Below are 15,464 nucleotides of genomic sequence, written 5' to 3'. Positions count from 1 at the left end.
CTTTTCGGTGGAGTAATGAGATGTCGAGTGCTACCTTGTTTTGTGCATAATTTATTTGGGATCATTGTTGATACAACTGAATAGATATGGACACATATCGCCTCATCTTAATACAAATTAACTTAGAGCTTAGCCTAGGACGAAAACGCAGAATTACAAATTATATGTAAGTTTAATAATACATAAACGGAGTGTATACAAATGAGTGTCCATCGTGGGCTTGTTTGAGTGCGTTTCTTGTTTACCACTAATCTAAGGTGACTCGAGAATTGTACGTATAGAATAGCGACGCCCTAGCACTCGTCCTTGTATTTGGCGTCCTTCAGAATGCTGGCGAACTCGAACTTGACCCGTTCCCGCTCCGAGCGGGGCATGCTGCGCAGTGTGTCCACCAGCGAGAGGCAGTACAGCTCGATGGGATCGCTGTAGGAGGTGGTGACTTGGGCCTGGACCGGCGCCTCGGTGGCCTTGCGCTTGAAGGGATTGGTCAGAAAGTCGCTGGGTAACGTGCGTCTGGTGACCGCCGGCTTGTAAATGGGTTCGATGGTCACCTCTCCGTTGGACAGCGAGTTGTTCTTCATCTGCTTCTGCTCCTGCGCTGGCTGTTGGGCGTGCATCTCCTGGTCATAGCCATTGCCCATGACCACCATGGGTGTGAGCAGGGGCGAGGAGGCCGGCGAGCTGGCGTGGTCGTGTTCATGGCTGTGATTGCTGCTACTGGTGCCGTTCAGCGTGGTCTGCAGGGATAGGTCCGCCTTGGGCTCCTCCATGACCAGCTGCAGCTCGGGCACAATCTCGTTGTCGTCGCTATTGGAGCCATCCTCGCTGTTGTCCAGCTCGATGATGTCGTAGCCCTCGGAGGCGTCGATCTTCAGGTGCTCCGGATCGGGATATAGGAAGCTATTGCTATCATTGTCACTACCACCTCCTCCGCCTCCTCCATTCTGGGGAGCCACAAAGCTCTGGGATTTCTTCACATTGTAGGTTTGGGCCGTGTTCTGCAGGAAGGACAGATCCTCAGTGAAGCGCCGCTTGCGCACATTCGGATTCGCCTGGCCCGTCTCCATCGCCTTGACCTCCTGCAGATAGTTGTAGCGTATGTTCTTCCATTTGGTTTGCAGAAAGCGAGCTGCCGATTGGGTGGAACAATAAAAAGGGGGTGGGTTTATTAAGACAATCTACGCAGTGGTTTTAACAGAATATACTCACAGGAGGCGCCCAGTTCGTTGGCAATGCGATCCCATATGTCCACACGCACCGGATTGCGGCGATAATGCGGATGGCTGACATCGTAAATGGCCGGATTGGCGCGCACCAGCTTTATCAGGCGATCGTCTGCAGACAGGGATTTGTGGGAAAAATCGTTAAAATGTGTTTTGCATTCGCTCTGGGTTTTGGTTTCTACGTTTCTTCGCAGCAGAAACAGCAACCCCTAAGCCTTAGAACAGAAGACACATCCTTCGCTTTGGGGGTTGATTCTGCGAGCCCCGGTTACACTGATTCTGAGTCCATTGTGTACCATATACGATATAGCGAACCGAGGGAAACTCACCGAACTCGGGTCCTGTGGTCTCGCGCTCCGCGTAGTAGCGCTGCATCTTCTCCGATTTGGAACTTATGTCCTGGTTTCCGCTCCTCCTGCTCATTTCAACGTAGTTTTCCTGCTGAATTTCTGATTGACTTCTGATAGTTCTGACAGTTATGACAGTCAGGTTGCCATAGGCGGCCGCTTTCTACGTTTTTCACGGACTTTAAAGACGACTCTCGCTGGCGATTCTAAAAGTTTATTTTGCTGCTGCCGATTTACCGTTTGACTCTCTTCGTTTTGGTTTTACGCGCTCTGCGCAGGCTCAAATCGGCTGGTCTTGGCGTTTGCCCAGTTTTAGCACCTTTTGCGGCGGCCTATCGATTGCGCGGAAAGGGGCATCGATAACAGCACTCGAATAAGGTGGCAGCGCTTAATGGTTGGCGCGGATTTTAAAAATGTTCTCCTAATAATCTTACGCTTATTGATTATTTAAAGCAAATAATGTGAATTTAAAAGGGAATTGTGTCTCAACCATTTTTCATACTTTAGGCGACTAATTTGTTTTCCATAATTAGGAACTTAAAAAGCTTTCAATTGCGGTATCTCTTGCTCAAATTGTTTATTTATCACATATTGTCCAGGTGTTTTATCTCAAAATCAAATATTCAAATAGAAAAAAAAGGTTATCCAATAAAAACAACACCATTAAATTTTTGACATGGAACGCTTATTTATTTAAAAAATACTTTTCAATAAAAACAATAAAAAGAGAGTGAGAGTTGAACTTTTAAGCCGCATTAACGAAGGCTCCAGCGAATAGGATGTTCTTCTTGTTCCAAATGACGTAGAGGAAGGGCCGATCCGCCTGGAATTGCAGGGGGAAAGTCATCATGCGGGTCATCATGATCATGCCAGTGGCAGCCGCCGCCTCCGTGCCCTCCTCGTTGACCTCAATAGTGGCCTTGTGCAGCACCTTGGACACAAAAATGCCCTCTGGTGACTCCAGCAGATTGTTGAACTCGGCATCGTCCGTGAACATTTTCGTGATGCCCAGCTGAAAGTAAGAACAAACAAGTACCAAGTAAATAACTAATGAGGTCATAGCCGTTCAAGGGTTTGTGATCGATAAGATAGGTCGCTGCTATGGTGTGTCACATCCGACTGCAACTAAAGTTCTTTAACTTATTTATGGAGCTGATAAATGATCTTTAACCAGAACCGCAGTCTGCCTCTACACTATGGCAGTCCATTTCGCTTATCTAAAACACCTTAGCGGCGATAAGCTACTAAAAATAATACACATAAAACGAAGAATTTTTAAGATAAGAAGTCAATAAATATATTCGGGGGCGGTTTGCACTGCTGCAACGTGTCCATAAAATGGAATATTTTAGGGTTTTATCAGGGAATTTACTGCGCTATTGCTAATAATAGCTCATTATTTCACCTCAAACACGCAACATTGACTTATAAGGAAGTCATTTATCAAAAAACGCGGTCAAGGAACTGTGTCAAATTATGTCAAAACGAAAGTTGACCATGAATTGAGCTTTATGTCGCCAAGTAGGGGTAACCAAAAGCTAATTTCTCTGAGCAATGGAGTTAAAGCTGATTTTTTGGTGTTTGAGCTCTAAACTGTACAATTATCATGTGGTTTTCCGAATATAGAAGATCCTCAACAAGTTGCAATGAATACCTTCTCAAAAACCTATTATTTTGTTCCTAAATTGAACCATTTATAGAAGAAAGTCCTTACCTGCTTCAGCTTCTCGGCCAATTCCAGAGAGTAGTCCACCTTAAACTTGGGGAACTTCACGTGAACCTCCTCCACGGTCAACTTGTCGGCCAAATCCACCAAATTGACAGTCTTGAGCTTCTCGGCCATCGCGAAAAGGCCCGTTCGCTCCTGCGGCAGCAGCACAAACATGGAGAGATCGGAGTCCTGGTAGGGCATCTCGAGGGCAGTGCAGCCAAGGTCCTCGAAGTAGCCATAGTTGAACTTGGCCTTCTGGTTCATGTAGCTGACCTTAACCTGCTCCTCCTCGCCCACCCAGAAATCATCCTCCTCGGTGCGTTCTTCGCTGAACTTGTGCGCCCAGCTGCCCTTGAAGTGGAGGGCATTGAGTAGGACCAGCCGTGTGTTGTCCGTGAAGGAGTCTGCGCTGACCAGCTCCGTGATCTTTCCCTGCGTCTTGGCATTCACCCAAGCATTGATGGCCTGGGCGGCGGCATCGCTGAGGGCAAAGTTGATGGACTCCGCCTCTGAATGATACTGCTCCTTGATGGACGCCTGGTAGTCCGCTTTCAGCTGCTTGCCCTCCTGCACGTACAATTTGTTGGCCACACTCAGCAGCTTGCTATTGCGATACTTCTCCAGGACGAACTGGAAGGTCTGGGCCACCTCTGGCGGAAAGTTGGACACAAAGTGCAGGGCAGTGGCGATTTCGTCGGCGGTTTCCCCTTGCGCTCCAGCAAAGGCCAAGGCGATGCAGGTCTGGATGGAGAAGGGTGAGAAGACCACGTTCTCCTTGAGGCCACCAGCGCTCAGGAGCTGGAAAAGTTCCGTTGTGAAGCGGGCTCCGCCACGAGCAAATTCCAAATTGAAGTCAAACATATCGATGGGCTTGGAGATTGTGGGTGTGCTGCGTAGTTGCGGAACTGCGAGTACTTGTTTTCTGGTCTGCTGTCTACACCGGAATGCCTTAAATGCCGTTCGGGGCCACAACAAAAGTGAAAACAGCCATCGGCAGCCGGCGAATGAGTCACTTTCCAAACATCATCATCATCAAAACAATTGAGCCAAAGAGGTGGCGTCACCGGTTTCCCGCCCCTGCGATCTGGGGACTTCCCCAGGACCAGCCAATGTACATAAAATGGTCAGGCGATCTAAATATAGCCATTCTAGTATTGTTTTAGTGGATTTCATGATAAATTTATAAAAACCAAGTTTTTATTTTCGTCCAATTTCGCAATGGGACCACAGGCTTTGGCGCCTACTAATACCTAATTTCTAACACCATAAAATACTGAAGTATACTAACAAAAACAAACGGAATCTGGTCTCTCCTATCTGTTATCGAATTCAAAAGTTTAAAAGTTAGCAAAATAAAAATATTTGAATTACCAATATCACACACTACCAATTGATTTAATAGGTGTTTTTATTTGGGTTGAGGATAAAAACCGATATGAATCTAAACATATTTTGAATTAAGAAAATTACAACAATTCAACAGCCTGGGATGTACCCTTTTTCATGTGCTTAACAAAATCAAAGAGAAGAGCAAAATGAGAAAAACAAATCGCTTGTAAAACAATTTAACGTTGTAAAAAGCAAAACAACAATAAACTTAAATAAATGGATCCTTTTTTTAAAAGAAAGTATTTCAAGAATTCAGTAGGAAAGTTAAAACTTAAGAGGTTTACAAGTTCAAACTGTTTTTAAGCCTATACAAGTTTTTTAAATAAGTTTCCCCCAATTACTATCGATTTCGATAAGAAAAAAATACCAGACCGACGGTCATGCAGCCCTGGCGGTTCTGCGCGCGCGCTTTCCAACACCGCTGCACGCAACCACCCCGCTTCCCGCTCGCCCACAAGCCATTATTTTTCGAGTTTCATCCGCAGCCACAGTGCAAAATAGGTTTATCAATTTAATTTAAGTGTTAAAGTAGTTGTAAAGTGTTTTTTAAGTTGCGCACGCGATCGCGGCCACCCCGCATGGATGCGAATTCTATGGTGCATGTGCCCGCCGATCGATTGGAGTTTAAAGCATTGAGTTGATGTGATTTTCCCGTGACATTTTTTTCTTTTGCGTACAAAAATCGTTTTGGGAACGCAAGAAGGTGAAGGTGAGTTGCGCTGGCGACTGCAGATCGGTTATGCCACTCTCGATTCGGAATCGCATTCGTATTCGGAATGATATGGGGGTTACGGAATGGAATGGGAATCGGAATCGGAATTCGCGGATCTGGGTCCTTGAACCCCTGCAATTGCAATTGCAGGATTGCGGGGAACCTGAATTGCCCACTGCAGCTGCATTTTATCCGATTTCACCAAAACATCAATCGTAAAACATAAAACAACCCGTCGCCGATGAGCGTAAGAACCAGAAAAGTGCAACAAGGAGTGGTTGCTTGGCTCGGAAATGGAATCAAGCGAACTGAACTTAGGGAACCCTTCTACCCGCCGCCTGTCACAATTTGATTTAGGCCGTTGTCGTCGCTTCAGTTGCATTCCTCTCTATATATAAATACATATATGTTCATTTACATGCGCTGCATGCAGTTGCAACTTGTTTACGCACAATCGCCGCACAAAGAGACACCTCCAGGCCCTTTGTGCGGCCAGGGAAAACACTGTGTATATGTATGTATCTATCCCTATGCTTATCCCTGTTTCCTACTCTCTTGCAGCTGCGGTCGCTGGTCTAATCGGGAGTCCTAAAGGTTACTGCTCCAAACATGCAGCACAACGTTCATGCCGCCCGGCCAGCGCCCCACATCCGAGCTGCCCACCATCATAGCCACAGTCACAGCCACGCCCACATGCATCTGCACCCCGGCATGGAGCAGCACCTGGCCCCCAGTCTGCAGCAGCAGCCGCCACAGCAGCCTCCACATCGCGACCATCTCCATGCACGGTAAGAATGCGAGAATATCAGGATGCTAGTGTGATAGGAGCTCAAAGGAAAGACATAACTTCATCCCCCACTGAATTATGAGGAAGATTGTAAACCTATAAGATTATTTTTGAAGCTCAGGAGGTTGATAAAGCTCAGTTGAAGGAAGAACTTATTCTGTCATTCCCCAATCATATATTATCTTGGATAAAGCTCAATATACTACTTAAACATCCTGGGAAATGATAATGCTTTCATATTTCTACTGGTATTTCGGCAAAAGAAACTACCTCCTCGATATAGTTGATTTTAAAAAGAGGATTAACATCCCTTCTTCATTTACTCATTGTAAATACTTATAATGGGATTACCTGAATAGGATGGGTCTTCCAGATTCAGTGCCTATTAGCCGAGGTGTATCTACCGCATTAAAAAATGTTTAAAAGGTTAAGCACTTTTTCCTACCTAAAGTCATAACAGTAGGTTTAGTATGATATAGGAAGTTTCCCAACTCGTTTAAACGTTAAGAATATAATGCAAGCCTTTGAAAAAGGCAAGGGAGTCATGGAAAGGGAACTAATATAAATTAGATCATAGAAAAATACCCTGTAGTCAATAAGATCCCTGAAAAGGGGTAAAATTTCCCTCGCTTAGTTGGATCTCGTTTAAAGGATACCCTGATGTTGGCTCACTTGGATCTCAGGAAGGGCAAAGCCAGCTCCCTGGCTCAGTTGGATCTCTGAGATCCCAGAGAGATGCCACATCGCCTTGGATCGCCAGCTTGTCTGCGCTTTATGCGTTGCGGCAATTATGTTAATTCCTGTCACTGACAATCGGTGTGAGACTCATCATCCCATTTTCTCAACTCATAAATTATAATTTCAGTGGCTCTTTGTTCTTTCGCGCTCAGCATGACTTCCGCTTGATGATAACGGGTTTGCCCTGCCGACTACGCTGCAATTATCCTTGACGTTCGCGAGGATCCTTCGGCTCGGCCTTTTCGGAGTCCAGGCTCCTCGTATTGTCTGCGATCATATGTTTTGTCCAACTCTCGGTGAACTTCCCATTCAGTTCTGCCATCAGTTGCGTTTTGCCTGCCGCTCGGATCGGGTCGCACATGAATATTTACCGGCGGTTGGAGAAAACTTGAAGCTCTTTGGTTTTCGTACATTCTAACGCACTTTTGCGTCCGTTTTCCCAACGATCATGAAACACTTTCATCAGTGCCAAGTGAGAGGTGAAATATGCAAGAAGATCGTAGTCATAGAACCTGAATTGGGAGCCAAATATAACAGTGAATGATATAAGACAAGATCTAATGAATAGAATCTCTGAGAAATCATAAATCAAATCTTTATATTAAAGGTGAAAAAAGTTATGAATTTTTATTGGATAGTTAAAAGTTTATGTGAAAATATCTGCGATTAATAAAATATATATTCTCCACAAGGAGTTTACAGAATTATATGATATCATCTTGAAAAAAATTGTTAGCTTGTGAAAACGAAGCCTGAACTTTTTTCTTAATGAACTATAAGATATTTAAATCTGAAACTCAAAAAAGAAAGTGCGACCCAAATAGCAGTCTTTTAAGATTGTAATCCACTGTTATAAGAGAACAGTCTTTATCATCGCCACCCAGGTCCAATTAATTACCTGTCCCTTCTTACCTAGGACATTTTTATCGCATATCAACTGATCCTAATCACAAATTGCCCATATCAATGTTAATTTGAAGGCTTGTTCCCGAACTGATTTAGCGATTATAAATTGCCGAAAATATTTCTTGGTCTTGTGAAATGTATGAGGCTGTAGGTAAATGCGATTGAGTGTTGTCCTACCCTCGATTGCGATGGGGAGTGGGATTGAGATTGAGGAGAAGGGTAGGGAGCAGGAGCATGAGCAGGGGCAGGAGCAGGGTGTCGCAGTAGGTGCGTCTCAATTGAAACTGACAGTTGGCGAAAAATGACACGATGCGTAAGAGAATGCGGCTTTTGTGCTTTGTTAGGATTTTGCCCATTGTTCAGCCTCGCCGCTGTTGTCTGCGATTCCGCAGGAACAACAACACGGCGACGGCAAGGGGTGGAGAGGGAGAAGCTACTAGGACCTCGCTCATTGGTGTTTTTGTTTTTTCCCGTGCGCCAGTCGATGTACACTTTTGTCTCGATGGCCTCTATAATCCTCTTGGCGTGCATTGTTTGCTGATATAACCGCAGAAGCCAGCGCATCCGCCCCGGGAGCTCAAACTTGTGGCCATCGATTAACCAATTTACGTGCTCTCTCCTCCGTTCTTGCAGTCTGAATCATCACCATCTCCACGCTCAGCAGCAACAGCAGTCGCCGTCGAACCAAGCCGCCGCCGCCGCCGCCGTCGCTGCGGCTGGGGCTGCCTATCACCACGGCAACATCAACAGCAACAGCAGCAGCAACATTGCCAGCAACAGCAACCAGATGCAGAAGATTCGCCAGCAGCATCAACACTTGAGCAACAGTAACGGCCTACTTGGTAACCAGCCTCCGGGTCCGCCGCCACAAGCCTTCAATCCGGCTGCTCTTGCCTACAACCAGCTGCCCCCGCATCCGCCGCACCACATGGCCGCCCATCTGGGCAGCTATGCCGCTCCACCGCCCCACTATTACATGAGCCAGGCGAAGCCCTCGAAGTACAACCACTACGGCAGCAATGCCAACAGCAACAACGCCAACAATAACAACAGCAGCAACTATGCCCCCAAGGCCATTCTGCAGAATACGTATAGGAACCAGAAGGTGGTGGTTCCGGCAGTGGTGCAAGAAGTCACCACGGTGGCAGAACCGCCAGTCACAGCCACTTCCTCCTCCTCCACCAACAATAACACCACCAGCAACATCAGCAACAATACAGTCAAAACAAGCGAGCCTGTTAGCCAAGAGGAAACTTCTCAGGAACAGGAGTCCACAGAGGAGCCAGCTCCTTCGGCGGACGACTGCAGCAGCACGGAGCACATCGATGCCTCGGGCACACTGCCCAACGAGGACACGAGCAGCTCAGGACGTGGTGGCAAGGACAAGACCCCCATGTGCCTGGTCAATGAGCTGGCCAGGTACAACAAGATCACACATCAATATCGGTTAACTGGCGAACGAGGACCTGCCCACTGTAAGACCTTCACGGTGACCCTGATGCTGGGCGATGAGGAGTACTCGGCGGATGGGTTCAAGATCAAGAAGGCGCAGCATTTGGCCGCCAGCAAGGCCATCGAGGATACGACGTACAAGCATCCGCCGCCGAAGATCCGGCGCAGCGAAGAGGGCGGCCCCATGCGCACCCACATTACGCCGACGGTGGAGCTGAATGCCCTGGCCATGAAGTTGGGACAGCGCACCTTCTACCTGCTGGATCCCACACAGATTCCTCCCGCGGATTCCATGGTGCCGCCGGAGTTCGGAGGAGCTCATTTACTTACTGCCCCAGGACCTGGCATGCCGCCACAACCCCCGCCACCCGCTTATGCCCTGCGGCAGAGACTTGGCAATGGATTTGTGCCCATTCCAACGCCGCCGATGCATCCGCAATTCTTTCATGCGCCTGGCCAGCGACCGTTTCCGCCGAAGTTCCCTTCGCGCTTTGCGCTGCCACCGCCTCTCGGACCTCATGTGCATCACGGACCGAATGGACCCTTTCCACCTGTTCCAACACCGCCCAGCAAAATCACCCTGTTCGTAGGGAAACAGAAGTTTGTGGGTATCGGACGCACATTGCAACAGGCCAAGCATGATGCGGCGGCCAGGGCGTTACAAGTGCTCAAGACGCAAGCCATTTCCGCTTCCGAGGAGGCTCTCGAGGATTCGATGGATGAGGGCGACAAGAAGTCGCCCATCTCGCAGGTGCACGAGATCGGTATCAAGCGCAACATGACCGTACATTTCAAGGTGCTACGCGAGGAGGGACCGGCGCATATGAAGAACTTCATCACGGCCTGCATTGTGGGCTCCATTGTCACCGAGGGTGAGGGCAATGGCAAGAAAGTCTCCAAGAAGCGGGCTGCTGAGAAGATGCTCATCGAGTTACAGAAGCTGCCGCCCCTCACGCCCACCAAACAGACGCCCCTGAAGAGGATTAAGGTAAAGACTCCTGGCAAACCAGGGGCAACGCCACGAGATGGATCTGTTGTGCCGTGCAGCGAAGGTGCCATGCAAACAGGCAAGCCGGAGAGACGCAAGCGCCTCAATCCGCCAAAGGACAAGCTGGTGGATCTGGACGATGCGGATAACCCCATCACAAAGTTAATTCAACTGCAGCAGACGCGCAAGGAGAAGGAGCCCATCTTTGAGCTGATAGCCAAGAATGGTAATGAAACCGCTCGGCGAAGGGAGTTCGTTATGGAGGTCTCTGCCAGCGGAAGCACAGCCCGTGGAACAGGCAACAGCAAGAAGCTGGCCAAGCGGAATGCGGCGCAGGGTAAGTTACATGACAATAAGCCCTGGAAATCCTTAATAAACCTTTATGGTTTCTTTAGCTCTTTTCGAATTGCTGGAAGCTGTTGAGTTCACCCCCAGCAACGAAACCCAGTCCTCAGAAGAGGGCAGCACTTCAGCAACCATGTCTGTGGTCACAGCGCCCGCAGTTGAGGCAACAGCAGAAGGCGAAGTGCCCATGGTATCAACGCCAGCGGGACCCATGCCGGGCATTTTAATACTCCGCCAGAACAAGAAACGTAAGTCTACGCCACTCTTTATATCATATGCTATAATTCATAACATATTTCTACCATTACAGCTGCGAAAAAGAGAGATCAAGTTGTGGTTGTGAAAGCCAACGTGGAATCCAAGGAGGAGGAGGCCCATAAGGAGGTAGCTGTTGCAGCTGAGGAGAACAGCAGCACCAATAGCAACTCCGGCGACAACAGCAGCAGCAGTGATTCCCAGGCCACCGAGGTGGCCAGTGAGAGTGCGCTGAATACCTCCACCGGCAGCAATACAAGTGGTGTCAGCAGCAACAGCAGCAATGCGTGTGGCAACACGGAACCCAGCAACAGCAACACCGCCGACAGCAGCAGCAGCAACACCGGCAACGGTAGCAACAACACCGAAAGCAGCAGCAACAGTGCGAGCAACACACAAAGTGCTGGAGTCCACATGAAAGAGCAGCTACTATATCTTAGTAAATTGTTGGACTTTGAGGCAAGTTATATGATAATTAATTTCCTAAGTTGTTCATTTTTAAATGTTGTTTATACGGCAGGTCCACTTCTCGGACTATCCCAAGGGCAACCACAAGGAGTTCCTGACCATTGTGACGCTCTCCACGAATCCCCCGCAGATCTGCCATGGCGTTGGCAAGAGCTCCGAGGAGTCGCAGAACGATGCGGCTAGCAATGCGTTGAAAATCCTCAGCAAACTGGGGCTCAACAATGCCATGAAATAGGCATAAAACCGTTTAATAATTCCTTAGAAAGCCCCTATTAACTGCAATTTTTGTTGTTGCACATATGCAAGATAAAAAACAATTAAAATACCCGTCCACAAAGCCAACCTAAACAAAATCCAAAAGCCAAGCTGTGTGCAAATTCAAAAAAAGAAGCAAAAAAAGAGAAATGTAAGAAGCAATGCAAAAACAGTACTTTTTGAAATAGCAAATTATTAGTTAATACCTATTTATTTATTTATGTGCAAGTTGTGCAACCTGGTGTTATTATTTTATTTATTTGTTGAGAATTGATTAACGAATCGAACTGATTGTAACCGAAATTGAACAGAAGCGTACACTGAACAGAGCCGCAACATTGTTAATCCAAATCGAGAATCGAACAATAACTAGACTTAATGAGAACCCAACATAAAGAACACGAATGAACAGATGCAAATGTTTGCAGTGTCTAAACTTAAGATTAAAGCTGAAGTTGAAAGCTCAATAACCACTTGAATTGAATTGATGAACAAAGGACTATTGATACCTCTTAGCTGCATGCGGCAATCGCTTTCAAAAATAAATACAAAATTTCTGAGCACCTCAGTGGTGCAGGACAAAATTAGAAGGATATCCACAATCACGGATAAACCCGGGTCGTCATAAAGGAGAACATGAGAAAATTTTTGATTTATTTTTCAAAGCAAGACAACCATTAACCGCTTGTGGTCATATGCTTGATGAAACTCGTCGAATAATGAATCTATTATACGTATACTACATTTAAGTGTTAAGCATAAGCATCTGCGAACGTCGAAAAGTCGTTTACCCCATGGATGGTCGATTTCCCAAACTTTCAGCAAGTATTTCAATTTGACAAACGACAAGGAGTTTGCAAATTGAACGCAAGGTTTGCTGGATTTTGGAGATTGACAGGATATGGCCAATAGGCGTCGTCACGTCGAAGAACATACAATATAAAATACAATTTACATAATCGTTATAATTATATTTATGAATGTTTAATAAGCCATTTTTGTAAATGTTCAGCTTTTGGGCCAGTGTGTGCAAGCTGAAAGCTAAAAGCTGAACATCCTTATGAATAATGAATCGTGTTGTTTAATCTGTCATGTTTTGTCCCCATATATCTTGCTTGTTTTTGAATCCGTTTTATTTTAGTTATGTTTATCCTGTCGCCCATTACACACACCATTTGAAATTTCGAGTACAATAGTTTTAAATACTCTTGCCCCAAACAGCACCAGTTGATTAAGCGTTAAGTTGCGTTATGTAAAATGTATTTTGTCTAAGCAATCGCGTCGGCCACAATGTGCATGATTGCTTCGCGATTTGCTATCCTAACCTAAGCTTAAGCCCCAGCGAACTGTAACCGTTGAAATTGAAGTCAAACCCAGTATTAAATGTATAGATAAGGGCAGCTATCAGTAACCCCCATAATTACTAGACTCACCAGATATATCGTGCACATTGTTTGCGCCACACAAATTGTTCATTTTGTCAGAAGATTTTGCAGACCCAAAATACGATGCGATCATGATCGTAATAAGCATATGAATTGTGGGTGTGGAGCGGTGTCAGCTTTGCAAAGTCTTCACAAAACTGATTGAAATTATTAATCTTAATGTGAGATGTATAATCGCAGTAACAACAAAGCGTGAAGATCTGTTCATTAACACCAAATAAAGGCATACGAGTCAAGATGAGAGAACACATTTATTAGTCTTAAGCCTACCCCACACACTCACTAAGTTTTGTCTATCTGTAATGTGACACTTAAGCATGTTATATCATAAAAACCATAAAGAACCCTCAATGAAACTATGTAAAATGTAATTATACCAATAAAAAGTGAAATAAAGTTGGAAGTGAGTGTTTCATTAGTTTGGGAAGCTCATTTTTTACAGCAGACACATATGTCCATTCGAATTAAAACACAAAAGACTGTTATGGACAACCCACCGTCAATAAAAAGTATGATTTATTCGACCATAAATTAATTTATGGTCCCGCCTTCCCTGCCCTGCCCTACGTTGAATATATTTGTGACAGTTGGTATAATATGTAATACCAGCAGAAAACCCCAACAGCTCCGTTACATAAAATATCATAAAAATTAGGGAAAATTATATTTCTGAATTCACAATCAAATGCTGGCGATTAAGGGTGAGAGGCGCCCATAAAGTTATAAATACATAAACGATTGTTAATTTGCCAAAAAACAAAAAACCATTTCGCAATCCGGAGTCGCAAACTGTAAACGGTTTAGATGCCCAAATCAGATTATGATGTGCCGACAGCTTGGGCTGACTAATCGATGACACATATTTATGCAAAGCGGTCCAGGCTAAAAATCATAAGAAACTGTCTCTATAAGATTTTTAGAAGATGGTTAGATAATTTAAAAATATACTTACTATAACCCTTTCCTGAATGGAATGGAAAAAGCACATACAACTTTGAAGGTACTGGTTTTCTTAGATGGTTCAGTAAAACTTTCTATGTTATGTTTCAAAATTTTGAAAGGATTATAATCTTTTTGTAACGTTAGATAACATGTTTTTTCTAAGTTTATGCGTGTTTTCTAAAATCCAGTTCTATAAAATACAAAGATGATTGGTCTTAAAAATCGCATTAACACAAAAAACACAACCTTTTCAAGTTAGTGGGTTGTTATACGATACATTGAAACTTTTGTTTGTTGTGTGGTACATATACCGGACATTTACATATATGTTATAACATTTTTAATATTCAATAATTTTCAAACTTGTAAGCCGTTTAGAATATCTTCTTTAAGCCCTTTGTGTTTTTCTTATAAAGCTGTCCTATAAAATAGATAAAGTGTAAAGTGTACGATGGGATGGGCTCTGGTGCAGCTCCTCCACTTTCTCCGCTGGCATTTGGCTAGTTTTTGTGGCAATCGCGCGATTAAAAACAAAAAGAAAAATAAAAACGTGTGGCCGGCAAATGCATAATAAATACATAAAATTAAATTAATGCCTTGCTTGCACATCGGCTTTCCGGCAATATCAAAGCGAAGACCCCGGCACTCTGCCCCTCCATTTGCATATGCATTTCTCTGGGGGCTCTGGGATCTTTGGGGCATCGGAATCGGACTGGGTATTGGTACTGGGATATGGATCCCTCTCGCCTCTGATTAATTTATGGCGTTGATAATAATCCGGCAGCTCTTCGGAGTAGTAGCGTGTGATTATGAAATTTGGCTTGCCAAAAGAAATCAATAATATGAGCGGCGTAAAGAAATGGGGACGCTGAAATAGAAACAAGATATCCGAACCCGTAGCTCCGAGATGAGTGGAAATTAACATGTGTTTGTCAGACGCCGTTTGCCGGCATCTTCAGCTCCATCTCCATCTCCATCTGCATATATAGTATATGTTGATGTGATGTAATAGGCGTTTGATTATTTTGATGTTGGTTGGGGTTTGGGGCTTGGCTTTCGAGTATCAAATCTTCGGAATTTTTCTTGGGGCTACGGAAATGGATCTTCAACGCAGCAATTTACCGAATGAATGCAAGTAATTTGATTTAAAAAGGCCTGCCTCCAATCAGGCATTTGCTTACATCACTTTTTAGTTTATAATTTGAACCCTAAATGCATGAAAACGATATTCGGAAATTTTGGTGTCGAACGAAAGTGAAACTTGGCGGTTCACAGCATTTGATTTCGATTATCTCACAAGTGTGCGTGTCTTAATTTTGATTTATTCGGATAATTTTGAAAACATTTTGAGTAATGCGATGTTTGACATGTGTTCAGAAGCAACGCCCATCAGTCTTCGCCTCCTTCGCGCGGGGTCTGTGGGAACTTGGCTCCTCCACTCGTCTTATTTGCATGCTAAGCCCACTGTTTAAGCGGAAAACAAATGATTGAAGCTAACTAA

At 45.1% G+C, this 15,464-nt stretch overlaps 3 protein-coding genes across 3 annotated transcripts; 1 reads left to right on the top strand and 2 right to left on the bottom strand.

Annotated features, from left to right (window-relative positions):
* Positions 1-31: 31 nt before the first annotated feature.
* Dlip3 (Dorsal interacting protein 3) lies at positions 32-1,855 on the bottom strand. Its single transcript, XM_017073488.4, has 3 exons — positions 1,553-1,855; positions 1,210-1,335; positions 32-1,129 (listed from the first exon to the last, which is right to left on the bottom strand). The coding sequence occupies exons 1-3, from the start codon at positions 1,644-1,646 to the stop codon at positions 294-296; spliced, it is 1,056 nt and encodes a 351-aa protein (XP_016928977.2). The 5' UTR covers positions 1,647-1,855; the 3' UTR covers positions 32-293.
* Positions 1,856-2,233: 378 nt separating this feature from the next.
* On the bottom strand, positions 2,234-4,298 carry Spn55B (Serpin 55B). Its single transcript, XM_017073673.4, has 2 exons — positions 3,285-4,298; positions 2,234-2,582 (listed from the first exon to the last, which is right to left on the bottom strand). The coding sequence occupies exons 1-2, from the start codon at positions 4,140-4,142 to the stop codon at positions 2,316-2,318; spliced, it is 1,125 nt and encodes a 374-aa protein (XP_016929162.2). The 5' UTR covers positions 4,143-4,298; the 3' UTR covers positions 2,234-2,315.
* An 832-nt stretch (positions 4,299-5,130) lies between these two features.
* On the top strand, positions 5,131-13,424 carry stau (double-stranded RNA-binding protein Staufen). The gene is made up of 6 exons (XM_017073672.4): positions 5,131-5,379; positions 5,944-6,170; positions 8,447-10,590; positions 10,649-10,846; positions 10,909-11,312; positions 11,374-13,424. Exons 2-6 carry the CDS (start codon positions 5,992-5,994, stop codon positions 11,554-11,556), a joined length of 3,108 nt encoding a protein of 1,035 aa, XP_016929161.2. The 5' UTR covers positions 5,131-5,379; positions 5,944-5,991; the 3' UTR covers positions 11,557-13,424.
* Positions 13,425-15,464: the final 2,040 nt, after the last annotated feature.

This window comes from Drosophila suzukii, chromosome 2R (assembly GCF_043229965.1).
Source record: "Drosophila suzukii chromosome 2R, CBGP_Dsuzu_IsoJpt1.0, whole genome shotgun sequence".
Lineage (NCBI taxonomy): Eukaryota > Metazoa > Arthropoda > Insecta > Diptera > Drosophilidae > Drosophila > Drosophila suzukii.
This window is presented reverse-complemented; position numbering and strand designations above follow the sequence as displayed.